This window comes from Marasmius oreades, chromosome 5 (assembly GCF_018924745.1).
Source record: "Marasmius oreades isolate 03SP1 chromosome 5, whole genome shotgun sequence".
NCBI lineage: Eukaryota > Fungi > Basidiomycota > Agaricomycetes > Agaricales > Marasmiaceae > Marasmius > Marasmius oreades.
In genome coordinates, this window is record NC_057327.1 from 994,990 (window position 1) to 1,021,266 (window position 26,277).

A 26,277-nucleotide genomic window follows, 5' to 3' on the forward strand; every position below is an offset into this window, starting at 1 on the left:
GCATAAGGAGAACAGAGAGGGCAATGGACAACAAGATCGCCAATTCAAAGTCAATCCTGCCAAGCCATGCATGAAGGATCATACAGGTACACCATAGATTTCAGTTCATGCACTGCATCATCAAACATTGTCCGATTCCGTTTCAGGTCCGTTGTCTGACTCCCTCTCGGATAGCCATCAAATGGAAACCGCTCTGTTCGAAGGAGACTGTGATACTCTGATGCATGCATACCGATGCAGGGGTACGTTTGTTCCGTGTAGCCATAAAGCACGATGATATAATGGCGTCGTTCCACATCAGCCTCCAGATCAGATTCAGTAGATCGTGTATTGCCAGCAGGGGTGCTGCCACCTTTCAGCTCCGTGATAACCTCTACTAGCGGGCCTTTATAGTCGTCGTCTACACCGAGCTGCATGACAATAGAAAGCATCGGTAAACCAGCGGGACACTCTCCAATCAGACTCAGTTTTGGAACTACGGGTGAGGGATTCCTGACATTCCTCACTTGAACCTGAATGCCGCTTGTTGTTTTTAAATCAATCACTGACCCTACATCGCCGTTGTGGAGCGGTATCGCGAGGTCCTGGTCTGGTTGGCAGTCGTAGGTTTGTATGGCTGCCCCTCGCTCAAGCAGTTCAGTCGCACATCTGAAATCGAAAGATTTGTAGTCGCCAAGGCGGACAAAATGGGAAAAGTTAATCCATGCATCCGCGAATGCAGCTTCCAGTTTGAGGGCACCCGGGTAAGCGCGAAACGGGGTGGCCTCGCAGACCTTCTCCAAGACTTCGGGTGCGAGAAGATTTTTCAGGAAATCCATTAGTTTGATTGGCCGATGATACTGCGTGTGAGCTGTCCACGATGTTGACGGGTCATTGGCAGCTTTGTCGTGTGCGACGGTCAAAAGGGTTCGAGCAACGAGCTCACCACGCTCCCCTTTCGCGAGCAAGCCATTGTTCTGAATAGACAGGAGTATCTCAGGGGCCTTATCGTCAATGGGCTTGTCCGGAGAGGAGTTGAGTATGCGTCCTGCTGCTTCCGAAAGCACTGGCTCGGATGGATATCCAGAAGACATGTATTCCCGACTTTCCGGAATGTTATAAATGGATCGCATATGCGATTTCACAAGCTCTGTCTGATCGAGGCGCGAGAGTGTATGAACGGGATCAAACCCTATGAGAACGCGAGAATCAAGTGCCGCCAGATATGCACGACTTCCATTGGATGAGGCACCACCTCGCAATTTCATCATCCGCCAGATTGATCGTTTGGCCCTTGTCTGACTCTGGGAGGCTCTGATAATAGGAGTACCACCTAGAGTTCAAGTTGAATACACATTGCAGTGGAGCTACATCTCACTTACATCGGGCGACCAAACTTGGCCATCTGTCCCAGGTCGCAAACTCCTGCAAGTGTCAACTTTCCCTCTGCCTTTGCCTGTGTCGTAAAGCCTCGAGAAAAGGTATCAAATGGAAGCTCGAAAAAGGGTGGGATGAGTCTGTAGCTGTTTTGAACGCGAATGGATGGGTATAATGCATGGTTTGGTGCGAATGTTTGAAGGCTTGGGTTCGTGGACAGGAAAACGAAGAAGATCCGCTTGTCGCGTATCATATTTAAGACGGTCATCAGAGCAAAGTAAGGCGTGCATTTATGTAGTCCACCATTCGACGGAAACAGGGTGTGGGCTTCGTCAAAGTAGACAATCGCACAAAATTTATCTGTCACCCTCCCGTAAAGATCCTGTAAACGCTCGACAAGTGATGTGGCTGCAGCTCTCAAAGCCGTTCTACGTTCCCTGAGAGGGTTTTGGACGTTTGTGGGTTTTAGCCCTGCCAGCTGACCAAGTTGTGAGTCAAACAGGTAACAGTCGTGAACCCATACACGCACCTTCCTAGCTTCATGTTCCACTCGATCATAGAACTTGGTTCTCTCTTTCCCAACTTCATATACGGTCGACTCCTTCTTCATCCAGTCGTACCATAAACGAGCAATCGCTTGTGGCTGTCCCTTCTTGTAATTTTTGAGTTGGACGACCGTTTCAGTAAAGAGGGCTTGCAAGAAGACAAGAGGCCATGTCACGGCATCCACTTCGTTTTCGAATGTTGCCGTGATAAAGTCGCGCACTTTACGGTCAGATGGAGGGTATACTATGGGGAGTGGAGGTAAGTACAAACTTACAAATAGGATTTTGGGAAGGAACGTACCCCTCCCACCGGACTGGATATCTTGTTGGATATTGAAAGGAATCGTGAACCGAAGGGTGGCAGAGTGATCCACCAGGCGCGATTTGCCCATTCCCGACGATTGTACAACAGAAAACGAGCGATTATAATAAGTCTCATCTAGATGGTACAGGTCCATGGCAGAAAGGAGAATATCGGGGTGTGAGGAACGGTAATTCTTTTCAAACGCTTCTTTGAAATCTGTTGCAAATGTATGAGGAACTGACAGAGACGGCCAAGGTAGAGCGCACATTGTACTGGATGAATATGCAACAGATGAGTAAAGCCCGAGGAAAGAATCGAGAGGCCACTTACTGTCTTCTGCTGGGTATGATGTATTAAAACTAGTTGAAGGGGAGAGTTGATATCGCAATCCTGGACCCGTTGTGTTAATTAAGGTGATAACCCATTAACAGGACATTAAACCAACTTGAGTCCTCGAAGAGTGGTCTCCAATCACTCTTCTCGAAACAATCGCTGATAAGGTTCCCCAAATCGGCAGCGTCCTTTATAGCGTCCTCGCAATGCTCCCAACGCTTGAATTCGGGCTTGAGGACCTTCTCCCACTGGGAGTCCGTGGAGAGTCGATTAACGAGGAGATTGAGTATAAAAGCCTTGTTATCATCGCTGCACTGCTTGGGAAGAAAGGCGAGGTGGTTCCCCCCAAAAAAGGCATTAACATCAGGCAACGACGTTGAGCGGGCACGTTTCGGCGACGGCTGTTCAATACTGGTACTAGTACTGTCATCGGCGTCGCCTTTTCGCTCGTCTTGTCCCTCATCTTGCACCTTGCGTTTGTTTTCCATAAGCCGTGTCCTGTTCAGAATTACAGGAGCATAAATAAAGGAAATGTGTCAATTTTGTTCCAGAGTGACTCACCGTATTTCGTGACGAACGATGATATATTTGGTTTTGTTTGGCTCTATAAATAATGAAGCTATGGCCGTATAGGATCGAATCTGGTCCATCCATAAAACTGAATGAGGAGGGTTGAGATGATTACACCAACTGACCCCGGTGTGTCCTGAGAAATACTGCAATTGGATTTCTTGAAGTCAAGGCGCGAACAGCTAAAACTTACTGCCATGACTCAGACATGTAGAAATACTCCACACATGTTATGGTTATAGCCTTCATGAGATCGTGCCAAAGGTACTGCTGTTTTTAGAAGTAAAATAGTTGAAAGATGATTTCTTGACCAACGTTATTGTACAGACTCACTGTAGAGGTTCGAAACCATTTCCATTGTTTTCACGACACTGTGCAGTGAGGAAAGATATCAGTTTGCCCTCGTCCAAGTATTCAGGTTGATCCCAGACCAGGAGGTTCCCTAGCTGCCAACTGCTCTCTAAACTCAAACTGCCCAGCTGGAAGACTCGATTTGCTCGCCGGGAGTTTGGAAATAAAGCAACTCCTTGTATGCTTCTTCAGCACTGGTCCCTTTGAGGATGTCGCGAAAGGCCTGGGAATTGAAGGTGCTGAAAGCTGGGTCTGGAGCTGGTATTCGCAGGAGAGGTAAATATAAGCGGGTACCAGCTTCATAGATAACATCTGCGTTGTCGTCTATAGACTATGTCCCATCCGTTGGCAACTCGAGCCCCGAGCACAGACGAATTTATTGCGTCTGAAGATGGGGTGGTATATTTGTTCCGTGCGAATTGCCGCCAGAGCTCTGGAATATCAGGTTTTCCATCGTCAGAACATGGTGTATGTGGGCCAGCGAAGGTCGCTGGAAGGTACGAGTCCGAGGTCACAACGGATGTAAGTGCATCTAGGATCAGACTTGGATCAGACAGCCGCCCTGCAAAGACTGAGAAGGAAAATTACCTTGAAGCGAAAGGTCGCGTTGAAGAGAGTGACTGTGAACGCTGCGATAAAGCGTTGTGTTATCTTATCTGCGGAATAAAAAGGGAAATAAATTCGCACAGTTAAGCGGACCAAAAAACAACCTCGACCTCAACAAGACGAGTCCTCGTACTCGTAATCAGATGGTGTTGAGATGGTTTTCGTGAATCTTGCGAATCCGACATCTTACGAAAGGGCAATACAGTGACAGTAATTCAATTCACCCTTTTGGCAGATGTTCGTGACATTGAATAAAAGTTCTAGCCTTTCCTTTCAAGTTACTGTGGTCAATGCCTCTCTCACATACAATTGTATCTGGTCACTGCCTCGAGCCACTTGAGCATCTCATCGCTTTAATCACCATGGTATTCTGAAGCGCCGTTACAATGAAGTTTCGGCGATCCGAAATGACCCCAGCGCATGATATCTTTCGACGGATGAGCCCCTTTTCCCACCATTACGCAGCAAGGTTTACTCAACGTCCTCGGTTGTCTTCCTGCTACTCAACTGCTACTGTATGTAGAGATCTTTATTTCAAGGAGCCGTACGCGTCACCGAACGCTTTGATGACAGCAAGTCTACTTCTAAGGAAGTTGAAGTATCCTATAAAAACCCAAAGCAAATGACTGGGCATTCGCTACGCATCACCTGCTTTTCTATCTTAGCTTCACTCGTACCCCTCTGCTCTGTGACCATGCCTCTCATCAATCCCGCTCCTGAACCTCCCACTAAACTGGGGTATCTTAGGACCCTATCAACTCGTGCTGGTGTCAACGTTTCCCCTCTGTGCTTGGGGGCAATGAGCATCGGTGAGAGTCAATGGAGCAAGCATATGGGATCTATGGACAAGGAGTCAAGCTTCAAGCTGCTCGACGCCTACTTTGATATGGGTGGAAACTTCATCGATACTGCTAACAACTAGTGCGTTGATCACAGTAATCGCCTTCGTAATTGTCTTCATTATTGCTGACCGACTATTCTAGCCAGGACGAAACGTCTGAAAAGTTCATTGGCGAATGGGCTGAAAAGCGCGGTATACGCGACCAGCTAGTCATCGCGACCAAGGTGAATCTTTCTATTTTCTTTCATTCGCTTGTGTAACTGACATCATATTTTATACAGTATAGTGCAAACTGGAAACGCGGGGCCACCGATATCGCGCAGAAAGCTCACTATGTCGGTAATAGCGTCAAGTCGTTGCAAATCAGTGTTGAAGCCAGTTTGAAAAAATTGCGCACAACGTACATCGACATTTTGTACGTACACTGGTGGGACTGGAGTACTTCCGTTGAAGAAATTATGGATGCTCTGCATCATCTAGTCGCACAAGGCAAAGTTCTCTATCTTGTGAGCTGTCATTCTGTCTTCCCGGTCTTTTCTTCAATTAAATAACTTGTCGTCAGGGAATATCCGATAGCCCCGCGTGGGTCGTTTCACAAGCGAATACTTATGCTCGGTGCATGGGCAAGACACCATTCGTTATTTATCAGGGTATGTGGAGTGTTAAGGACCGCGATTTTCAGCGTGACATTATTCCGATGGCACGATCTTTTGGTATGTGTCGCGCTTGCTCCGATGAACGAAGTCTCTTATCCTCAGTGCTCCTCCTCCAAGGCATGGCTCTTGCGCCTTGGGGAGTTGTCGGTCAAGGCAAATTCCTTTCTGAGGCTGAGGTCAAACGCCGTCAAGAGTCGGGAGAGGGTGGTAGAACGATCTTGTCAGATAATTGGCAGCCAACAGAAGACGAAATGCGTATTTCTCGTGCTTTGGAGAATGTGGCGAAAGAAATCGGTGCAAAGAGTCTCACTGCAGGTACGTTGTTCATGATGTGACTTCCTTGAACCTTACTCTTATCATAAACAAAGTCGCTATTGCCTACGTTATGCAAAAGACCCCATACGTTTTCCCAATCATTGGTGGTCGTAAAGTGGAACACCTGGTTAGCAACTTGGAAGCGTTAGATATTGAGCTCTCGGACGAGCAGGTCAAATACCTCGAGAGCATCATCCCATTTCAAGCTGGTTTTCCTTATAGTCTCATTGTTAGTATTTTTCCTCGAGCCATCAAGACTTTCCCCTCCCTTATGCTCCTTTTATAGGGTGATGGGACAACGATCCCTTGGACGCTGTCGAACGCAATAAAAATGCAGAAAATCCCGCCACTTCAGGCCCTTCGACCGATCAAAAATTGACTGGGGCTTGTAAATAGGGCTTCAAAACCAGAATCACGTAGGGGGGAGTCTGTTAGGATGCTATAGTATAGAAATCATCGTTCATGTAAAGAGCAGAACTTTCGTTAAATCTATATATTGGAGGTAAGATGCACAACGGAATTCGTACTGAGGTCTGAGTCCATCAAACGCGAGATTTGAATACCACTATGATAGTATCACTCATATTCCTCGAAAACGAACGAAACGGTTAAAAATTCTTCTACATACCTAGGATCAACTTGATCAGGAAAAATATCATCCGGGTCTTCACCAACGAACTTCTTGCACAAAAATTCGGATGTCTAGATTGCCACTGTATTGGTAGGGTATCTTGAAACAACAACCAGAAGCTCGATGGGTCATTGATCAGCAATATCGGGAGTCATTGAATGGGATATCGTCAGGTTCGCAGTTGGTGGCGGTTACCCGTCAACAGTGAAATTCCGGCGCAGCCGGTATTTTGTTTTAGTACACGGTCACACCGGACCCTATAAGTACCAGCTGCGACCTCCATGTAAGTACCAACCAATGTTTCCTCCAGAACTCGCCATACACGTCTGTTCCTTTCTAGATTCACAGACAGACAAGCAGGTTCTCCTGAACTGTGCCCTGGTTGATTCTACCTGGCTCTCAGCGGCTCAGCCTATCATCTTTAGGGATCTAACTCTCAATCTGACCTCTCCTCGTCATGAGGATCATGAATACCTTTCCGCCCAATCCATCCGTGCTCACGAAAACCTGCTGGAGGCACTCGATATCCATCCTCACCTTGCTTCATATATCCGACACCTTCGCCTAAAGAACCTTGAAAACGAGAGCTCACGCGGCGGGAAAGTTACAAGCTGGGTCAATGAAAGTCTGTCCCTCGCTCGAGTACTTAGGAGACTCACTAATGTCCGATCATTGATACTATTTCGTGTTGGATATCCCACCATCCTTCCCACTCTTCAGGAAGCCATACGGAACCTCTTCCAGCTCGGTTCAATCACCAGTTTGGACATTTCCTATGCGACCTTCCCTTCCTTTTCACAATTCATAGGCTTCATCTCTAGCCCAAAGCTTCCCACGTTCATTTCCTTATCATCCCTTAAATTCCTTGAGGAGGGCTTTTCTGAGACCCCTTTCACGGATGGCGTCACCCTTACAACACCCGGTTCTCGTCCCATCACCCGTCTCCACCTCTCGCTCATTCACATCATGCCTTTCATATCGTGTTTCGCTTCGCCTCACTGCCCGTTTGATTTTACGAGTTTGGAAACCCTGCATTTGCACGCGCTGCGCGATATTGGCCATGGGAGTCATTCGATGATGGATCTTTTTCGACTCGTCGGCAACAGCCTGAAGCACCTAGAACTTGAAATGATACTGGGTGTGTGTGAATTCCATGTCGATCTTTTCGTTTCCTCCGGAGCTTATACGCATAAAACGCAGGCAATGCCATCGGTTTTCTTGACCTCCTTCCTAGTCTCAAGACGCTTACGCTTGCAATACAGCAAACAGTGGATTATAGTCCTGTTCCCCGGATTACGTCCCTTTTGACTGCCTCTACATCACCACCAACAAATATCGAGTCAATTAACCTTCATTTCGATGTTTTCGAGCTCAGAGCAGGGTTCCTACCAACATTTAAGGCTTGGAGGACCCTGGATTCCCTGTTTTCCGATGTATCACGATTCCCCGCGTTGAAAACTGTGACGATACATCTTCCTAACGATTCAGCCCTCCCACTGAACGTTGTCGAGGAGCAGTTTCAGACACTAATGGCGGATGACAGACTGAAGGTGGTGAAGGGTTTGATGATCTTAAAATCACTGAGAATGTAGAAGTCGGTGATCGCTACAGCTGAGAATAAATGGTGTCGACTGACGTACGCTTATATTTCATAGTTAGAGTTGGGTCGACTTGTAGTGAGAATGTTGATTATGATAATTTCTGTGTTCCTGCTCGATATATAGTCGCAATACTGATCCGAGTGTGACGGCATCTGCTCTTCGTCGAATCCTGCAATCTACACAGTCAAAAGTCGACCGTCAACATTTCATAGGAACACAAGGCCAGATGAGGCGAATATCTTGAGAAGTTCTCAATATATATTCACCGAGTCCGTGTTATCGACTTGTGATTCAGTTACCAGGTTCATTTCGCTTGATGCTGACAGTCACGGCCTCAGCGATTAGCTGTGTACATGTCAGCTACTACATCAGTGCTGACCGAGGTCCTTGACTTGGAGAACTGCGCATCGCGGAGGGCTGCGGCGCGGGCGAGTCGGTGACGAAGAAAAGAAGAAAGGATAATTGCACAGCCATCAAGCCCCACCCTTCTTGCTTTTTCACCGCGACCCAACGATGGAGGCCCTCAGACTGCAAAAGAAATACCCCGAAGTTACAAGAGATGAGATGTTTGAGCTCATAAATCGCTTCAAGTACGTTTGGTATCACACCGGAGTAGCCTTAATTCACGCTGATTGATGACGGACTATCGTAGCGCGATCTCTACCGATACGCCTGGACGAGTGGATAAACAAGCCGTGTTACAAGCTCTTCAATCCCAAGGAGAGTCGTACGATGAAGCTCGAGAGACTTTGAAACACGTTAGTGTCGATGCTAGTGGTAAAGTTGAGCTTGAAGACTTCGTTGAGGTGCGTATTTGGAACCGGCCAGCTATTGATGTCACTCAATTTCAATGATCGATATAGCTCAATGTGAAGCTGCGGACCAAGTCAAAGCCTACAATATCGACCAAAGCCGGAAAAGTTACTGTGCAAGGGTCCAATGCGAATGTCAGCCATACTATCAATGAAGATGAACGAAGAGAGTTTACCAACCATATCAACCTGGTGAGTGTCTAGTTACCCGATCCAAACTACGATTCTAGGTAAATTTGACCTTGCAGGTCCTGGAAAACGACCCAGACATTGGTTCTCGCTACCCGATCCCCACTGAGACAATGCAACTGTTCGATGAATGCAAAGATGGTCTTATTCTCTGCAAGCTTATCAACGACTCTGTTCCAGACACAATAGATGTCCGTGTCCTCAACAAACCGACCGGGAAGAAACAGCTCAATGCATTCCAAATGACGGAGAACAATAACATTGTCATCACCTCAGCGAAAGCCATTGGTTGCTCTGTTGTGAACATTGGGTCGACGGATCTCGCTGAAGGACGTGAACATCTTATACTTGGCTTGATCTGGCAGATTATTCGACGTGGATTGTTGGCTCAAGTTGATATTCGACTTCATCCCGAGTTGTACAGACTTTGTGAAGAAGGCGAGACCATTGATGATTTGTTGCGGCTGACACCGGATCAAATTTTGTTGAGGTGGTTTAATTATCATCTCAAAGCCGCGGGATGGAAACGAAGGTGGTCCTTGTCTTCGATATCTGTTTTCGACGTATTCTGACTGTCCACAATTACTTTTTTTCCAAAATTAGAGTGAACAACTTCAGCAGGGATGTATCGGATGGAGAGAATTATACGATCCTGCTCAACCAGCTCAAACCTGATCAGTGTTCCCGTGCTCCGTTACAAACGACCGATCTACGTGCTCGTGCAGAACAGGTTCGTGATATTTAATCGGTAGAAGGATAACTATAGACCCTTTTTTTTGGCGACACCTAGGTTCTCCAAAACGCTGCCAACATCGGTTGTCGCAAATTCCTTACACCATCCTCATTAGTGGCAGGGAACCCCCGTCTCAATCTCGCCTTTGTTGCCAACCTGTTCAACACTCACCCAGGTCTCGAGCCTTTAGATGAACAAGAAGCCAAGGACTACGGAGCAGTCGAAGACTTTGACGCTGAAGGCGAACGTGAAGCTCGTGTATTCACTCTTTGGCTCAATTCGTTGAATGTTGAACCTGGCGTGTTTAATCTTTTCGACAACGTGAAAGATGGGCTTATACTCTTGCAAGCTTTCGACAAAGTCTTACCTGGTGTTGTTGTTTGGCGAAGGGTATCAAAGCCCAAGGAAGGAGCAGGATCTGCTCCTTTCAGTGGTGGTGGCGGAGAAGGGGAGGAAGAGGAGGATATTGGCGTTACACCGAATCAGAGCAAGTTGTCGAGGTTCAAGTGTGTGGAGAATACGAATTATGTTGTTGATTTGGCAAAGCAGAATGGGATGACTATGGTGGGTATTCAAGGGGCGGATATTGTGGATGGGTCCAAGACGCTTGTGCTTGGGTTGGTTTGGCAGTTGATGAGGTGTGTATCTGTTGTTTTACTCTTTTTTTTCGTTTTGCAATTCAGGGTGACTCATTACCTTCTTCAGGATGAGCATTACGAAGACTCTCACTTCATTATCGAAATCCAGTGGTGGCAGGCCTATAAGCGACACTGAGATGCTCAAATGGGCCAATACCACGGCACAAAAGGGCAATCCTAATCTTCGTCCTCTTCGGTCTTTCAAGGACCCGTCGATTACGACAGCTCTCTTCATCTTGGCATTGGAAGAAGCCATCCGGCCTGGAATCGTCGACCCTGCGTTGGTAAATGATGTTACGGAAAGTGGTGATTATGAGGAGCGTAGGCAGAATGGTATGTCTCGCGTTGCTCCGTGAATGGTTTTCCTCGCCTAAATTCCTTTTTAGCTAAACTGGCGATATCGATTGCGAGAAAGATGAATGCGCTGATATTCTTGGTTCCGGAGGATATCGTTGACATCAGACCGCGACTGGTGAGACTTTCCTGGTAACGTTTATTCACGGATTTTGACCCTCTGCCTTTTAATTCAGATTATGACGTTTGTCGCAAGTCTCATGGCGATTGAAAAAGGAGTGTAAAAGATATGTAAAAGAGTATTGCGGGTGAACAGAAATATTGTTATAGTTTGGTTTAAGATTGTATCGTATAGCTCGGTTGGGTCTATAAGATAAAGGTTTAGAATAATTTTAGTTTTCGAGCACCGTCTCGAGAGTTCTTTGCTATCCTAGCGAGTTCGGAGGTCGTGAATGGTTCTATGTGCAGTACGTCAGTTCTCGTTCACCAAAGAAGTATTAAAAACGGACCTTTCTCGGTGCCATTCGCTACCCTTCTTTCCTCCCGAGACCTGACCGCACTCTCCCTGGCAAGCTTTTCGTACCTCGCAAACCTCCTCCGTCGATTGAGATGACCGGTATCGAGTACAGGGTTGACAGTGATACCTAATTCGCCCAGTCTTGTCTTTTTCCAGGGGCCGTTGTATTCGCGAATGGAGGAATCAGGGCGTGTCGTCCTGAATTGTTTCCATAACCAGACAGTTACGGGTGAAGCGGGTGGAGGAGTCGACGATGATAATTGTTTGTCTACGGGTTTCTGTTTCTTCGGTCCCTTTTCGTTCTTTCCTTTTGTCGGCGTGTTCGTTGCGGTAGACTCGGATGTGTGTACGATAGGTAGACGAGATGTTTTTTGGAGGCGGATTTCTTGGTTGCCTTCGAGTATTGGTAGGACATCTTTTTTCAAAAACCTGGGTTAAAATAGATGTTAGTTTCATCCGTGAGGGTGTTAGTGGAAGACGCACGTCATGGATTTTAAAGGATGTTCTGGATTCGGAGGAGCAGGAGGTTGGATTCTTCCGTCCTCCAACTTTGATTGAACCCCCGAGCTGATGCCCTTGCCTTTCCCATTTGCGTTAGCTTGCTTCAATGAATCCAAAAATTCTTTCCCAGGTTTCTCTTTCAATGCGAGTCGGTAAATTTCTGAAGTCGATAAACCTTCTTTGGACGCGTCGTTGGAAGAGAATATGTGGCGGATGATGCGGAGGCCCTCGCGGATGGCGGCAGTTCTTTGAGGAGTGAATTTGGTATATAGGGCTACCGCCTGCATCCTTAAGCTTATGGACTGGATAGGAACGGGAGGAGCGAGGAAGGAGTTCAGCGCTAATTGTAAGCGCTAAGCGTCAATTCCGATGTCGCCTTGGACTTTTGAGCTGAATCGCGAGTTTTCTAGAGTTCAATTCGCCTTGTTGTTGATCTGAAGAGCAACAGTGGTATGAGTCCTCAGTGTAAATATCAACGAAAGGCTGTGGTGGTTGCAATCTTCGAGATGACTCGTCTTCAACGTGGAAGTATAACCGAGATTTAGCCCACTCCTGCTTCCCACCAATACTCACTTGAACCAGGGGCGTGTTCCCAAGGAAGTGGTTTCATCTATTTCATTTCAGAGGCAGAACTCCGGACGGTGATTCTCTTTGGGAAGTGTAGGATTGAGATGAGTAGTCGATAATCTTGGACATCGAGATTCTAATGGCCACTAGCTTCACACTTTGACACCTCTACGCCTGAAATCACTGTCCCGACATTCATTCGCATCCACGTTCGTTCGTTTATTGGACAGTAGCTTTCAGCTTAAAGTTTGTAATCATCCTCCTAGGTTTTTCCTTGCGTTCTGGAACTGCCGGTGATAATCTGATCTATGCCGAGTCGCTGGAAAAGGGAATGAGTACATCTATGACGATTACTCTCCGTATTGTTCCTTTTTAAGTTTTTATTTCAACCTCAAACCCAGCTTCGCCTTTTCTTCATAACCACCATGGCCACCGCCTCGTCGTTGCGAAATCATCGAATCGTTATTGCCTCGCTTTTTCTCCCTCAAACTGTCATCCTAGGCTCTCCAGACGATTATTCGCCTTCTCGCGAACCTCCCTCTAGCCCAAACGATCATGAAGATAGTCTGAACATTTCAGAGGTCTCATCGAAACTTCAGGACAAGGCCTGGCCCAAACAAACCCCACTCTCACCATCATTAGGAACAACAGCTCCCAAGACCCCATACCTCAGCGGTCTAAACAAACCAGCGCTATTAAAGTCGATCGTCGATGACTTGAAGGATCGGGCTACTGCTGCCTTACCTTCTCCGACAACAGAAAACTTGAACCCATTCTTCGTAATTTCACCTGCACCTCTTTCACGTAATGTTAGCACCATTGGGAAGCCAAGCGGTGGTGGGCAATCGACCAAACCCTCCAGTGGGAATACCGGTGGTGGGACGATCGGCGCGTCTTCGACCCCTGGATCCCATAATCGACCTACGAGTAGTAGTTCCGGGCCCCCAAGCGCGTCTGCGACTCATATCCAACGTTCTCTATCGCGACGTATGCGGAAGCAGGGATCTAGGTCGTCTTCTAGAAGACCTGGTTTACCGAGTTCGAAGGGCGGAGATCAGTCATCGACAGGTTTACTAATTGAGCATGAAAAATACGAAAATACGTTCTATTTCGAAGCCAGTTCACGCTGTAACGGTGGTCTCAAGAATGCATTGGACAGTGTCTCTCGTGAACCGCCGAGCCCACTTCCGTCACGTCCCGTTCGCACTGGACATTCTCGGGCGAACTCCCTTCAATCGTTGTCCAAATTGAAGGAGAAAGTTTCGGTGGGAACTTTGGGAGTCGAGACTGATGGATTCACCGAAGGGCTGAAGAGAAACATTGATGAGAGGCTGAGGAAAGAACATGGATGTGAAGCGGTTTGGGTAGCAGATGATGAGTTTGAGGGGTGTTACGACGAATTCTGCCATCAGGTGCGGTATCTCTTTTTGATACCGTTTTTGACAACGCTAACGACATTTCTAGGTTCTATGGCCAGCACTCCATTACGTTGTTCCCGACGCGCCTAAAACGAAGATGTTTTATGAGAGCGCGTCATACAAGCAATATGTCGCCGTTAACAAGGCATTCGCAGAGAAGATTGCGGAAGTGTGGCAAGAGGGCGATGTCGGTGAGTTGGCGTCCCTAGTTTGTACAATGGGCGATGACTCAACTAAATCGAATCTCTTTTCTCAGTCTGGGTAAACGATTATCACCTCATGCTTCTCCCACTCATGCTTCGTTCATCCGGTCTCATCCCTTCAAATGCTCCCATCGGATTCTTCCTTCACGCTGCGTTCCCCTCTTCGGAGATATTCCGCTGTCTCTCCGTCCGTGCGGCGCTTTTACGTGGAGTGTTAGGTGAATCTCCCACACCATTCTATCATTACTTTTACAGTCATCGTTGTTTTTGTTTTGCTAAATCGCTTTTTTCACAGGCGCAGACCTCGTTGGATTCCAAACAGCCAACCATGCTCGTCATTTCCGACAAACGTGTTCTAGAATTCTAAGTGTCGAATCGTTACCTCGCGGGATTCAGTTAGGATCATCATCTTACAATGCCAGTAGTTATCCCTCCCCACCTCCTTTCACTCGATCGGTTTCTAGTTCTTCGAATTTGTCTGATTCTGCCAAGGGTTCATTGGAGAAAGAAGACCGGGCCTCGGATTTATTGATTGATCATCTATCGTCCGCTGCGTCGTTTGCGGCTTTATCTGCTTCGATGGGGGAACACGGGAAGGGGAGGTTTGTAGACGTTGGGGTGTTCCCGATGGGGATTGACGTCAATCAGTTGAATGAGAAGAGAAAGGATCCTGAGGTGGCAGAGTGGGTTGATATTCTAAAGGTGTGTTGAGAACGGTTACGTTGTTGTATTGTCTTTCTCTAATAGTCGCTTTCCTGTTTGAAAGCAACGGTACAATGGGATGAGACTTGTCGTGGGCAGGGATAAGATGGATGGAGTACAAGGTGTGAGGCAGAAGATTCAGGCGTTTGAGAGATTTTTGGAATTCTATGCGAGTAAGGATGAGGCGTTGAAGGAGAAGGTAAGTGCTCGTGGCCCAGTTGCATTATTTGTGGTATAGTATTCACTCAGTTTTGGTTAGGTTGTCCTGATTCAAATTGCGATGCCTCCGAGTAGCGGTCAAGCAGATGAAGATATACTGAGCTCGATCTTGACCACTGTTTCGCATATCAATTCCAGGTTTAGCACTCTTACTTACCAGGTGGGTTGATAGTGAAGGTCTTCTTCCCCCTCCCCCGAACAGCTAATCATGTTTTTTCATTTGTTTGACAGCCTGTCGTATTGCTCCATAGTCAAGAAGTCAGCTTCAGTCAATATCTGGCGTTATTACGAGCTGCCGATGCATTTTTGGTGACTTCTCTAAGAGAAGGGATGGCGTTGAGGACGCACGAATTCGTGGTCTGCCAGGAGGGTAAAGAAAAGGAGGGCAGCCTAATTTTGAGCGAGGTTAGTACTGGAGGTGTTTCTTCCTTTCTAACCGAGTAACTGAACGTTTTTAAAATCAAGTTCACTGGTTCCTACTCTTATTCCGGCTTCCGTTCCTGCATCGCCATCAACCCTTGGGACATTCGCGGAACTGCAGCTGCCATCCACCAAGGCCTCACCATGTCTCCCGAAGAATCCCATTCTCGTTGGGAAGATTTGCAAGGTCACGTTATGGGACAGAACGCTCAAGCATTCGTCATTGGTTTCCTTACTAGATGCTTACGCGCCGCACAAGAAGGAGATACTACAGAGGATGATGGGGTCGAAGAGAACCGAGTCTTGAATGTCAAAGGACTTGTTGGGATGTGGAAGCATTGCAAGACGAGATTGGTCGTTGTTGATTGGGAGGATGGGTTGATTTCGTCGTATGCGAGTTTTGATTCGTCGTCGTCTGCTGGGGAGAGGGAGAAGGAAAAGGAAAAGGTGGAGAATGCGGCGGTTGAAGTTCTTAGAACGCTTGTCAAGGACTCTCGAAACGAAGTGTGGTTGTTGAGTGGGTACCCTCGGAAAGAGCTCGAGAAAGTTAGTCAAGAAGTGGGTGGAAGATTGGGAATCGTAGCTGAGAATGGGTGTTTCATTAAAACGAGGAACACGAAAGGACAAGAAGGGGAGTGGATCAGTATGGTCGCGAGTCTGAATTTGACTTGGAAGAACATTTGTTCGGAGATGTTGAATTATGTGTGTTTTCTTCTTTGGGTCTTGTCCGGTCACTGATAAAGATGACACAGTTCACCGAAAGAACACCAGGAGCATATGTAGAAGAACGTGAAGCGTCCGTTGTTTGGCGGTTCTGGTCACCTCAGGAACTGGACGATAGACGGCCTGATTGTCTATGGGCACGAAGACAAGCTGCAGAAGCACAGAATCATGTTTTTGATAGGTAATGTGGTGTCCAACCAGCCCTTCTTAGTTTGAACTTAAATTCGGCCTTTTAGTCTGGGAGAGCGCTTCGGTCTACGGATTATTCCTTCCTCCAACTCGTTCCTTGTTTTACCGAACAATATCTCGTGGTCAACCGCCGTTGGGTCTATTCTTCTAGGACTATACGGGGGTGGAAATGAATGGGATATTGTCGTCGCTCTGAGCGGTGATGAGAGGTTGTTGAGGAGACTCGGAGAGTTGGACAATAGCGAAACGGTTTCGACGAGTGGGAAGGGAAGTACGGACGCGAAGTGGAGGTTGGTCCGCGACATTCGTCAAGGGGAAGAGAGCGATGTAGTAAAGGTGCTGAGGGAATTTGCGGAATGTTGAAAATATGGGAGTCGAAATATAAACGAACAGTGGCACAAATTCTACAACGGCAAAGTACTATAGTGACTTATTCATTTAAAGGTATAGATGTTGTACTTTACTGCGAGTGTAGAAAATGTGTGTGGGGGTAGGACATAAATATTATTTGTGTGGTATGTCGCAAGTGTGATTTTGATCGTCAAGTTTCTCTCCTTCTCAAAATCAAGGGAACTCCAACAGCACTGGTCAACACCAACTATCAAAGGAAATCCAAGTGTGCGGGGAGATTGAAGGAAGGCTCACGACAATGTCAAGACCTGCTTGGTTGCAAGTACTCGTGCTTTCTTATCCGGCGAGAACGCCTCCGCATCATCTTTAAGCTCAACCCTATACCGCGATACTAGCATAGAAAGTATCGCGACAGCTTCCGTTTCGAAGAACCTGAAATTGGTTGAAATGGGAGTAATGGATTTCGGAAGAACTTAACTCACTTCCGTCCTAGGCAAGATCTACCGCCTATCAAGGTCGATATGGTTAGCGGCGATGTTTTGACGACAAAGTAGAACTTGAAATGTTTTTACCCAGACTAAACGGAAGAAACGCGTCTCGAGGCCAATTGCCCAAAAACCGGGACGGTTTGAATTCTTCAGGGTCTTTCCAATAACGTGCTTTCACGACGGGGTGAGCTTGATATAACAGGGGATATGCTGGTTGAGAACCCACGATTGTAGTGCATACCAAGGACATCGATGAAGATGGCGGAACCGTTAGGCACATGGATCACTTTTCGTTCGCCCGATGTGTTTTCGGTGACAAGGGTTGTGTCCTCTGCACAGTACTTGGGTATGCTGAGGGACTGAGAAAGTTGTGTGAGGTTATTGAAGAGTCCAGGTTTCGGAGAAGAAGACCACATACTGGAGGAAACATGCGAAGGGCTTCGTATAGGACCCTATAATTCGTTCTAGTCAATTAGAACGTCAAAATAATTCGCAACACAAACGCCATTGTCCTAGCGAGCTGTGGCATTTTGTTGTATGTCTACGATGGCCGTCTGTGAGTCCGCCCGTTGATCGTACAAAGGAAGCGCTTACCGGAGTCTTACCATCAGCATAAACAGACTTGACCTCTTCGTAAAGAAGCTCCTGTTCGTCTTTATATAGCGCAAGCAATAGAAGCGAGAAACAAAGGGTTTGTGCTGTCGTCTGTCGATTGCCCGGCCAGTCAAAATCAACCCACAGTATGAGTTTGAATAAGCTCACCTCATGTCCCGCCAGGAGGAAAATAAACACATTACCCATAACTTCTGTATCCGTCAACGACACTTCAAGGTTCTTCTCGGTATCTCCAGCATCTACAAGGCTGGTGAATAAATCGTACTGTCCTTCGCCGTTGTCTCTTCCCGCCTTTCGATTCTCGATCATCTCGACCATGTATTTCTCAATTTCGTCGAATGCCAATTTTGCCTTGCGGAATCGTTGGGTAGTACGTAGAAGGAGGTCCGGGAGTACGAGTTTGACGAAGGTGTTATGGCTGACTGTATCAAGCGCATCCTTGAATGTCAGCTGATGACCTGGTGGAACGACTTGATCGTCTGCCCATGATATCCGCCTTCCGAATCCTAGACAGTGGATAGTAGTGTTCAGTTGTGGAAAGCTAAGTAAGATGAAGTGGCGCGTACCAGCAACACTAATAACGTATAGTGCAGTCTACGACTCGTTAAATGAGGAAATAGTTCGGAATAGAAGACCACCCACAGGAAATGTTATATCTAACGGATGGTCCAGGTGAATCGCATCTTGTTGACCCCATACGTTTTCGAATAAATCCATCACGATTTTGATCGACTCGTTCCATACCAACCTGTTGTTTTCCTGCAAGGAAGATCAAGATAAGTCCTTGCGTCATGTACTAGATGGGAGGATACAGTTACATCAGAGAATGAGGGAGACGTGAGTTTCCGATATCTCCGCCAATTATCACCCTCTGAAACAACAATATTTGGACCGAAAAACGATAAAACGCCGTACATCTCGAGAGGTTTCGGGAACCTTGTACGCGATGTTAGAATTTCCTATGTCGATTCCGTCACTGAGAAGTACTAGCAGAGTCGATCGGACTTACCTTGGCCACTGTCGCGTCCGCGACAGAGACCGTGATTTCCTTCCCGGCTGGAAACATCGATATCTAAGGGGAGATTGTGAGAAAGGTCCTCCCTAATACGAGAGATTCGTACGTTTGTGATGACATCCCATCCAAACCCCTGGTAGGCTAAAGACATTATCAATTTTGTTGAAGATATGGCTATTCAAGGCGACTTACCACGATATTTACGATTGAAACCACGAGAGCCGATAGCTATGCCCTTTATTCGAGGAAGCACGGACGAAACGATGGAATTTTGAGAGAATAATGTTCGAAAGCCTGAATGGTTGCTACATAGAGTCGTTTTCAGTCAGTAAAAGACAACAATACAGACGAGACTTTTCCACTCACCCAACTGCCACAACAGCTTTTCGCCATCTCAGTGCTACTTTGAATGAACACCACAGGCAAATAGCTACTACCCCTGACCAAAGCGATGGCTTGAGGTCCATTTTGGTTCAAGACCAAAGATCAGACGACGGTGCATGTCCCACTCCCAGTGAATGGCTTGAGAATTATCGCAGGCTGTCAGAAATGAAATGACGATGAAAGATGGTCAGTGACCAGTCTAAAAATATATCAGGCACGTTCACAAGCGACAAATGCCTCGGGCGCCTACTTTGTAGGTCGGTAACCGACCTCCCCCTCAGAAGAACGTTCAACTCCACCGGAGTACAACAAGCCACCATCACACCAAGGAGATACATCCCATGTTTTACCGTTATAGGTGCCATATTTGATTCTTCGTTGACAACCAGAACACGAGTAAAAGCATTATGTGCCTCGCCATCAATACTCTACTTTCCTTCGTCAATGGAGTCATGTTGGGATTCGGTTGCAAGAAACGCTGGTTAGGATGGTACACACCTGGGACTGTCGCCTCTTTCTTGGGACTCGGTCCCAGAAGAAGATAGCGGTAGTCACTATAGAGGTCTTCCGTTGTGGTATTCTGTGCTTTCCCCATTTCTGTGCAAAACACAATCCGCCTTTATCATTGTGCGTACGTACGTATGGGTTCTCAAGATTTGAAGCCCGTAAAATACAGGGTAGAAGTAGAAAATTTTGCTCACAGACGAACGTTACGTGGCATGGAGCGTAAAGCCTGTTTGACTCCAAGGTCTCCCAGGATATCTTCGGCTAAGAGTACGTGGTCAAAGAGATTTCGGTCAAAGGCGGTAAGTATAGCTCACCTCCACCACCCACCCTACGGGGGTTTCAGGAAGTCAGCGATGCAAACATAGCGTGTCACAGGGAGCTTACGCGTCGATTAGTAGGGTTCGATGATACTTGAATTGAAATGATCGATGAGCATGTTGTATGGAAGAACGAACAAAAACATACGTGTTCAATGTATTTTCCCATTCCTGTACGAGTTATACCACGACCGCCAAATATCTGGGAAGGTAAGTTTAGCGATGTATCATGGGGTCGTAGCGTTGGGTATAACCTGCACCGCGTCCCTAGCTGTGTCTTGTCCTGCCCTCGAACCGTGCATTTTAAGGAATGCAATTTGACTAAAGCGGAAGATCAAATTGACGAGAAATCTTAGAAAGAAAGAAAGAAAGGCGCAGAGGGTTAAGGTTGATTTACTTACCCCGCTAGAAGAGTAGCGTGTTGCGCGTTGTTCATCTTCGTCATCTGATATGTTACATATATTCTCGAGCCAATTCTGACCACTCTCTACTCGAGAGATCATCGCTGCCAATTTGGAACGAACGACGGCCTGTGATATAAGCGGCTTGCCGAACACTTTCCGTTGGACTGCCCATCTGTAGAGAGCCAAGTTGAGAAAACCGGGAACTTGAACACCACGAGAAGGTCGGATTCACTTGAAGCATTCTTCGACAATAGCACGCTGAGTTCCAATAGACCCACATGCCAAAGCCCACCTATGGAAATTAGAAATCTTGTTACGGAGCGCTGAAGAAGGGTAAACCAACCTCTCATGGTTGAAATTACTTAATATGGTTCTCAACCCATCTGTAGGGTGTCCAAGCACATGGGTATCTGGGACGAACACGTCGTCAAAGGTTATAAACGCCGTCCCCGCAGCGGTAGAGTATGACGTGCGGATGAGACGTGTCTCAATACCCTCTCCTCTTTCAATTAGTAGAACAATGATTCCGCCTTCCTGTTCATTCCTGCAGGCAGTAACGAAGTAGTCCGCAAATGTCCCATTCGTGATCCATTTCTGTAATCATTTGAGTAGCGTTCTGTGTTTTATTAAGGAGGCACTGCATTACCTTACTATCAATAGTGAGTGGAAATGTGAGTGGTGACCCAGATAGTCTTATGAAACCTTACCTTCCATTGACGATCCAGCCACCTTCAGTCTTAGTCGCTCTTGTCCTGATCCCGGCGACATCACTACCGGCGTAGGCCTCGGTGACGGCCAAACTGAGGAATTTCTGTCCCGCAAAGACTTCCCTGCAAATCTTATCCCGGATTTCAGGAGCCGCATATTTCATGATAGCAGGCAAAGCTATGAACAAATGTCATCACGTCTATAGAATAGGAGGTATTGTACGACACTGACCTATGTACGTTCCCATTGCCATACCATCAGAGTACCCTCGAGCATGGAGTCGCGAATTTTCTTGAATTATGACCAGTTCATGGAAGCAATCGAACTTTGAGCGGTATTAACAGCAAAGATCATACATGTAAGGCAGAACCCCTTACTTCCTCTGGTTTAACTGCTCCGTCCATTAGCGTGAGTCCTTTGAGATGTGGACCAGGTCCTAAGGCCATGGCAGGAAGGTTCAATCGTACCCGCGCTTCAAATATATGCTGTGACACGCGTTTTCCATCCTCTTCGCGAGCTTGAGCGTCTGGGAATACGACTTCTTCGGTGAACTTGCGGATAGCGGTCTGTAGTCGATGATGACTCTGTGTTGAGATTGAGTATCGTTCTCACATCCTCTTCCCATCCTGAGTCGACTCACCTCATTATAATATGGACTATGACAGCCTTTCGATAACCAGGTCGGTTCAGCAAACGGAATCTCGCTCAACGACCCAGGAGGTGGCTTAATCATTTGAGGCTCTTCTCCTTGAATATGGCCGAGCTTCAATCGTACATACTGTGGGTTCTGGAGAACCTCGAAGCGATGCAAAGCGAAGAAGGTGTCTGTAGCATCTTTCCCGGCTTTAGAAATTCAAAAGTCATCTATCCCGCGCTCCCTTTTCGCACCGTTGATTCGCGTACCAACTTCGTCGTCCAATAGAGCGGCAAGTCCGCCTGGGTGAATGGTCAAGAATCTGGAGAGGTCATATACCGTGGAGTCGATGATTATCCACTATCATTCAGTCTTCAGCTACCGTACATACTAAATCTAGCGGAAAACCACGCACCAAATCCCCCTTCTCCTTGTGCTGGGGATACAAAGAGGAGGTAGATTAGTGTTTTGCTCTTTCAACAGATTCATAACACACCTTTGACACTTCTTCCCGAGTAAACGTTTTGGACATTCCGAATCGTAGTGGTGGACCTCGAGAACCGCGTTGCGTTGCTCTCGAGGTCTGTCAACGGCCTCAGCTACAAGCGGTTGTTTTGTCACATGCGCGAGTCGGCGAAAATTGAAAACCATCATGATCATCTAATCATGCGCATGCGATTTGGTATTGCAGCCCAACTATCCTAAAGTCCCTAGTAATATAATTTACGATGGCAAGTAGATAGGAATAAATGTCCATAGACGGCAAATCAAGGATAGATCTAGTTCTGGCCTCCCTTTCCAATCCTAACTTTCATTACTCCCTCCTTCATAGTTCATCTCCTCCCGGCCGGGACTCATAACCCGCACGTACTCAAGAATCAACCTGGAAAAGGGTTTGGATTGACTCGACCCAGTTATCAAGCGTAGGCCTTACCGGTAGAAGTAAGCAATTAGATCCTCTCTTCTCCAAAATGTCCTGCTCCACTCTCTTCCTTCAGTTGCAATCTTCTTCGCCAGTTCCTCATGCGCTCCTTCTCCGTTGGGATCTCCCCTAAAAAATATCAACGAATCATACAGATCTGACAAGTCGACCTGCACGGGGACGTAGTGCACCCATGGTTGGATACGAGCCGTGTACCATTCTGGGAAAACCGTTGACTTGAAGACAAGCGCATTAGAAGTTATCAGACGCTTAAACCGACCCGACCAGCCATTTCCATCAAGCTGTGTAAAGACGATAAGAACCAAAAGACAGGCGGATGCCGGAACAGACTTACATCCATAACATACTTATAGTTCCCTGCCTCTTCCCGTGACATCCTCCTAGTCTCAGGATAAATTTCCTCCATCTTCCGACAAACCTCCGGTTCACACTGCATCTCTCCAGCAAATCCCATATCAACCATAGAAGGATTGAGTAAGGCTTTCCTCATCTGCTTAGGCACTCCGACCTGACTAGTCTCGTTCACTGCGCTATCAAAAAGAACGTCCACAACACCATGAACTCCAGTAGCCCATCGGATCAGCCAATCCCGATGATTGGAACCCCATTTAACGCCATTTCCATGCCATATCCCAGTATCACTACCTCTCCACATCAGCCTTTCGTCCTCTCTGTCCTCCCAGGGCGGGTTTTCCGAAGGAGGAAGATCTTCGATCCACCCATAGGATGTAGGGAAGTTGATATTATGATGAATTTCCGTGGTGCACGCCGAAAACTGAGGTACCATATAAGGCTGAGGAGCCGGGCCTGTATTATGTGAGACGAATAATCCGTGTGTCCAGAATAATGCAGGGTGTGCACATGGATCCATGGTTTTTGGGTGGTTGTAGATGAAGGTTTTTGACCTCGGAGTCTCGGGTGGAAACGACGGGTACCGAGAGGCAGAGGATTCATATGGGAATTTAGGGGAGTCCACACTTGGGGGAACGGGAGCTTCGACTCTTATGTGTTGGTTATGAGGTTGAATGAACATGTCTGGGAGCGTGCGTGCACGCGACATCGGAGAACACGAGGAAAGCCATCCTAGGGAGGAGGGACTGGGGAGATCGTTCAGATTTAAACCTTTGTATCAGAGATGTCAGTCACTCAGAACGCAACGTAAAATCTTTTTACAGCTTACGCTCCCCGACACCAGCGGCCGCTAAAAGTGTATCCTTCACTTCGTAGTCCGTCAGCCTGTTCGGGTTGTCGTGGGGTGTAAAATTGATTCGGAATGGCGGTAGTTCCTTCTCAATCTCGCTCAAGAGATCCACAACGCCTTCAGCGCCGAAGATGAGTTGATCATAACGCCCATCCTCAAACGCGTGTGCCACTATGGAGACGAGATTCTTGGGATTCGCAATGGTGTACGAGTCTTTTTCTGACTCCAAACCTTTTACGATTTCCGCAAGGTCCGAAGGAGTCATTCCCCAAAAATGTTCGATATCGTGGTGTATCCGGTCGTATTCATCTGGTAGTTGAACGTCGTGTAGCTTCACATAGTCCCACCTAGGTAAACGCGGGGGGGATTAGGTCGCCAAAAGAATGCCCTCAAAAGTTCGTTTCGAACGTACCACTTATCAAATCCTTTTGGAGGATACCTACCATACCGTCGTCTATACTCTCGAATGGCTTCATCAAGAGACGTACTAGCCTGTTGCTTCTTTTCCTCCCACTCTTTCTCCGCTTTCTGTATCAACTCGAAAATCGGATGAGATGCTTCGGGATTGACTTCAACTAGGCCGTCATCTCGGTAATGGTGTTCTGCCTTCGGTTTTGACTCTGACTCTTGTTCAATTCGAGGGGGGTCATGGGAGTAATCAAGGTCGTGGTGAGAACCTAGTGACGGTGCAAGCGGCACTTGTTCGTCGAGGGAAAGGGATAATCGGAAGAAGAGAGAGGGTCCGTGGATGGAAATGACCCATAGCACTACAATGGCGAGAACGAATTTGGCATATCTAGCCAGTTTCGCGCTCATCACCATCGTGGGCGAGATTTAGAATGTGCTTTGTTCATTATGTTTGATAGTTACTGGCCTGATCCGTGTGAAGGGCCAACAATGTTGTGATCGGTGGCTTCCCGGCATTACTGCCGGAAACGGTTAGAGTACATATAGAGCGTCGCTCTAGTGACGTCTAGCTGAATGGCAGGTTTACCGATATGGGACGCGAGAAAAATCTCGCATAAGTGGAACGCATCTACGAATGGGCAGCGATATAGGTAACAATAACAAGTAGGTTCGAATAAATAAAAAGGGGAAGCTACCGAATATATGGATTTACAAAATGAGTGTACAACCGTGACGGCGGCAGCAAAAATTGTCCAGTCAAGACGCTCAATCGCCTCATCCATATCAGGCCTAACCTTCATCACCCATTCACTAAATTCCGCCAACCCATCACAATTACACAAGCCACCTATTGATCCAGCAATCATGGATCGCATTGCCTACCGCCCGAGGGCCGAATTTGCTCTGAAGGATCATAACCCGGAGGGGGGGGGACCGCCATTGAAGCGGGTGCCGGTATTTGCACAACAGAACCCAAGTCAATGACGGTTACCTCGAAGGTGTGAGGGTTCATGGCAAGGTTGAAGGGTTTAATAGCAAGATGACAAAAATGCTGAGAGTGCAAGAACCCAGCTACTTCACACAGTTGACGAGACTTGGATTCTAATCCCCGAAAGAAGTTTGGCAGATGCTTCGTAGACCGTAATCGGGTATTGTGATGAGGTATTGGCCGGTTGGGAGACGGTAAGGAGGCAAGCGAAGAGTTCCAATGCGATGTTCGTTTGCATTAGCGGCTAGCCGTCCCAGAGCTTCGAAAATCTTCAACTCATCGGTGTCGACTATTTTACACCAAATTCGGTCTCGGTCGTGTTTGTCGCCTCCCATGTATCCTAGAGTAACGTGATCCTAAGGGACAAAATGAAACATAAGACTCATCAAGGGCTCAAAAGACTTACCGAAATTGTAGATGGCCAAAGTTGGGGAGCCCAGTCACTCGCGATCTCACGAGCTCGGAATTGTCGTTCATCGGGCGGAGGATAATATTTAACAGGTAAAGGTTCCTCAACCACTAGGCTGAGACACGATCCATCGGAACGTAATCTGCATGTCGCGCAAGGTAGCCTTACTCAAGACGTTTTCGTCCGGGATATCGTCCAGGTTGTGAATAGGAAGAGAATGTTTGGGGGTACGGTAGTAAAGGTTCTGTGACTGATACTTTTGCATGATGCACATAACATTTAGTGATATGTCATAGTCCCAGAGTGGAGAACCAAATCTAGTAGTTGAGACGGATGGAGCCATCTCGGTATCTCTACTCAGATGAGTTTGAGCCCAAACAGTAGTATAATGACGACTTGACGAAGGGCAGTTGAGGTGGTTGTTTATTAAGAGTTGAAGACAAAGAGCACTCACGGGTCTGGGCAGTTTTTGGACGATCTATGGCACCGGGCATGTTCAAGTTCTAGGGGTATAGTGGCACTCATGAGTAGCGGCCGAAATTCAACGGTCGCGCTTAGAAGCCATGTTCGGAGGAAGACCATTTGAGTCAACAATAGAGCCGGAACAGTACCTCTTTCCCTGGGCCATTTCACTTGCTAAGCGGCGATGCAAATTCTGTTTTCCGTGAGAG

At 47.2% G+C, this 26,277-nt stretch overlaps 11 protein-coding genes across 11 annotated transcripts; 4 read left to right on the forward strand and 7 right to left on the reverse strand.

The window, feature by feature from the left end:
• Window positions 1–50: 50 nt before the first annotated feature.
• E1B28_008375 (uncharacterized protein) lies at window positions 51–1,250 on the reverse strand (the record flags this gene model as incomplete). The annotated part of the gene is made up of 1 exon (XM_043153174.1): window positions 51–1,250. The coding sequence occupies one exon, from the start codon at window positions 1,248–1,250 to the stop codon at window positions 51–53; it is 1,200 nt and encodes a 399-aa protein (XP_043008458.1).
• A 107-nt stretch (window positions 1,251–1,357) lies between these two features.
• Window positions 1,358–3,188, reverse strand: E1B28_008376 (uncharacterized protein; the record flags this gene model as incomplete). The annotated part of the gene is made up of 7 exons (XM_043153175.1): window positions 1,358–1,834; window positions 1,886–2,145; window positions 2,203–2,421; window positions 2,472–2,477; window positions 2,536–2,595; window positions 2,651–3,036; window positions 3,100–3,188. The coding sequence occupies 7 exons, from the start codon at window positions 3,186–3,188 to the stop codon at window positions 1,358–1,360; spliced, it is 1,497 nt and encodes a 498-aa protein (XP_043008459.1).
• Window positions 3,189–4,467: 1,279 nt separating this feature from the next.
• E1B28_008377 (uncharacterized protein) lies at window positions 4,468–6,380 on the forward strand. The gene is made up of 8 exons (XM_043153176.1): window positions 4,468–4,534; window positions 4,589–4,986; window positions 5,049–5,130; window positions 5,188–5,412; window positions 5,469–5,619; window positions 5,680–5,877; window positions 5,931–6,106; window positions 6,164–6,380. Exons 2-8 carry the CDS (start codon window positions 4,688–4,690, stop codon window positions 6,254–6,256), a joined length of 1,224 nt encoding a protein of 407 aa, XP_043008460.1. The 5' UTR covers window positions 4,468–4,534; window positions 4,589–4,687; the 3' UTR covers window positions 6,257–6,380.
• Window positions 6,381–6,805: 425 nt separating this feature from the next.
• On the forward strand, window positions 6,806–8,100 carry E1B28_008378 (uncharacterized protein; the record flags this gene model as incomplete). The annotated part of the gene is made up of 2 exons (XM_043153177.1): window positions 6,806–7,646; window positions 7,709–8,100. The coding sequence occupies 2 exons, from the start codon at window positions 6,806–6,808 to the stop codon at window positions 8,098–8,100; spliced, it is 1,233 nt and encodes a 410-aa protein (XP_043008461.1).
• Window positions 8,101–8,609: 509 nt separating this feature from the next.
• E1B28_008379 (uncharacterized protein) lies at window positions 8,610–11,084 on the forward strand. The gene is made up of 9 exons (XM_043153178.1): window positions 8,610–8,699; window positions 8,762–8,915; window positions 8,973–9,113; window positions 9,170–9,642; window positions 9,714–9,840; window positions 9,901–10,481; window positions 10,549–10,814; window positions 10,868–10,953; window positions 11,012–11,084. The coding sequence occupies exons 1-9, from the start codon at window positions 8,623–8,625 to the stop codon at window positions 11,057–11,059; spliced, it is 1,953 nt and encodes a 650-aa protein (XP_043008462.1). The 5' UTR covers window positions 8,610–8,622; the 3' UTR covers window positions 11,060–11,084.
• A 72-nt stretch (window positions 11,085–11,156) lies between these two features.
• On the reverse strand, window positions 11,157–12,080 carry E1B28_008380 (uncharacterized protein; the record flags this gene model as incomplete). The annotated part of the gene is made up of 3 exons (XM_043153179.1): window positions 11,157–11,233; window positions 11,285–11,721; window positions 11,776–12,080. The coding sequence occupies 3 exons, from the start codon at window positions 12,078–12,080 to the stop codon at window positions 11,157–11,159; spliced, it is 819 nt and encodes a 272-aa protein (XP_043008463.1).
• A 311-nt stretch (window positions 12,081–12,391) lies between these two features.
• On the forward strand, window positions 12,392–16,597 carry E1B28_008381 (uncharacterized protein; the record flags this gene model as incomplete). The annotated part of the gene is made up of 12 exons (XM_043153180.1): window positions 12,392–12,464; window positions 12,517–12,569; window positions 12,627–13,772; window positions 13,825–13,969; window positions 14,035–14,199; window positions 14,277–14,683; window positions 14,748–14,882; window positions 14,943–15,062; window positions 15,134–15,307; window positions 15,368–16,024; window positions 16,075–16,226; window positions 16,282–16,597. Exons 3-12 carry the CDS (start codon window positions 12,786–12,788, stop codon window positions 16,595–16,597), a joined length of 3,258 nt encoding a protein of 1,085 aa, XP_043008464.1. The 5' UTR covers window positions 12,392–12,464; window positions 12,517–12,569; window positions 12,627–12,785.
• Window positions 16,598–16,875: 278 nt separating this feature from the next.
• On the reverse strand, window positions 16,876–19,170 carry E1B28_008382 (uncharacterized protein; the record flags this gene model as incomplete). Its single annotated transcript, XM_043153181.1, has 15 exons — window positions 16,876–17,017; window positions 17,068–17,092; window positions 17,158–17,244; window positions 17,300–17,432; window positions 17,492–17,525; window positions 17,577–17,614; window positions 17,668–17,778; window positions 17,836–18,194; window positions 18,255–18,282; window positions 18,331–18,447; window positions 18,507–18,647; window positions 18,698–18,760; window positions 18,810–18,844; window positions 18,896–19,008; window positions 19,070–19,170. The coding sequence occupies 15 exons, from the start codon at window positions 19,168–19,170 to the stop codon at window positions 16,876–16,878; spliced, it is 1,527 nt and encodes a 508-aa protein (XP_043008465.1).
• Window positions 19,171–20,543: 1,373 nt separating this feature from the next.
• E1B28_008383 (uncharacterized protein) lies at window positions 20,544–22,189 on the reverse strand (the record flags this gene model as incomplete). The annotated part of the gene is made up of 8 exons (XM_043153182.1): window positions 20,544–20,859; window positions 21,023–21,200; window positions 21,255–21,348; window positions 21,401–21,607; window positions 21,664–21,866; window positions 21,927–22,017; window positions 22,073–22,093; window positions 22,154–22,189. 8 exons carry the CDS (start codon window positions 22,187–22,189, stop codon window positions 20,544–20,546), a joined length of 1,146 nt encoding a protein of 381 aa, XP_043008466.1.
• Window positions 22,190–22,461: 272 nt separating this feature from the next.
• E1B28_008384 (uncharacterized protein) lies at window positions 22,462–24,623 on the reverse strand (the record flags this gene model as incomplete). The annotated part of the gene is made up of 5 exons (XM_043153183.1): window positions 22,462–22,540; window positions 22,592–22,881; window positions 22,935–23,722; window positions 23,781–24,148; window positions 24,214–24,623. The coding sequence occupies 5 exons, from the start codon at window positions 24,621–24,623 to the stop codon at window positions 22,462–22,464; spliced, it is 1,935 nt and encodes a 644-aa protein (XP_043008467.1).
• A 1,086-nt stretch (window positions 24,624–25,709) lies between these two features.
• On the reverse strand, window positions 25,710–26,188 carry E1B28_008385 (uncharacterized protein; the record flags this gene model as incomplete). Its single annotated transcript, XM_043153184.1, has 2 exons — window positions 25,710–26,001; window positions 26,061–26,188. The coding sequence occupies 2 exons, from the start codon at window positions 26,186–26,188 to the stop codon at window positions 25,710–25,712; spliced, it is 420 nt and encodes a 139-aa protein (XP_043008468.1).
• Window positions 26,189–26,277: the final 89 nt, after the last annotated feature.

What these genes read in the sequence shown, in the direction of transcription:
- E1B28_008379 (XM_043153178.1), top strand. Translation starts at nt 8,623, where the DNA reads ATGGAGGCCCTCAGACTGCAAAAGAAATACCCCGAAGTTACAAGAGAT. An exon ending in AGCTTGAAGACTTCGTTGAG is followed by an intron (nt 8,916 to 8,972) that starts GTGCGTATTTGG and finishes TGATCGATATAG; the next exon opens with CTCAATGTGAAGCTGCGGAC. An exon ending in TTACCAACCATATCAACCTG is followed by an intron (nt 9,114 to 9,169) that starts GTGAGTGTCTAG and finishes TTGACCTTGCAG; the next exon opens with GTCCTGGAAAACGACCCAGA.
- E1B28_008377 (XM_043153176.1), top strand. Translation starts at nt 4,688, where the DNA reads ATGACTGGGCATTCGCTACGCATCACCTGCTTTTCTATCTTAGCTTCA. An exon ending in TCCGATGGCACGATCTTTTG is followed by an intron (nt 5,620 to 5,679) that starts GTATGTGTCGCG and finishes TCCTCCTCCAAG; the next exon opens with GCATGGCTCTTGCGCCTTGG. An exon ending in GTTTTCCTTATAGTCTCATT is followed by an intron (nt 6,107 to 6,163) that starts GTTAGTATTTTT and finishes CTCCTTTTATAG; the next exon opens with GGTGATGGGACAACGATCCC.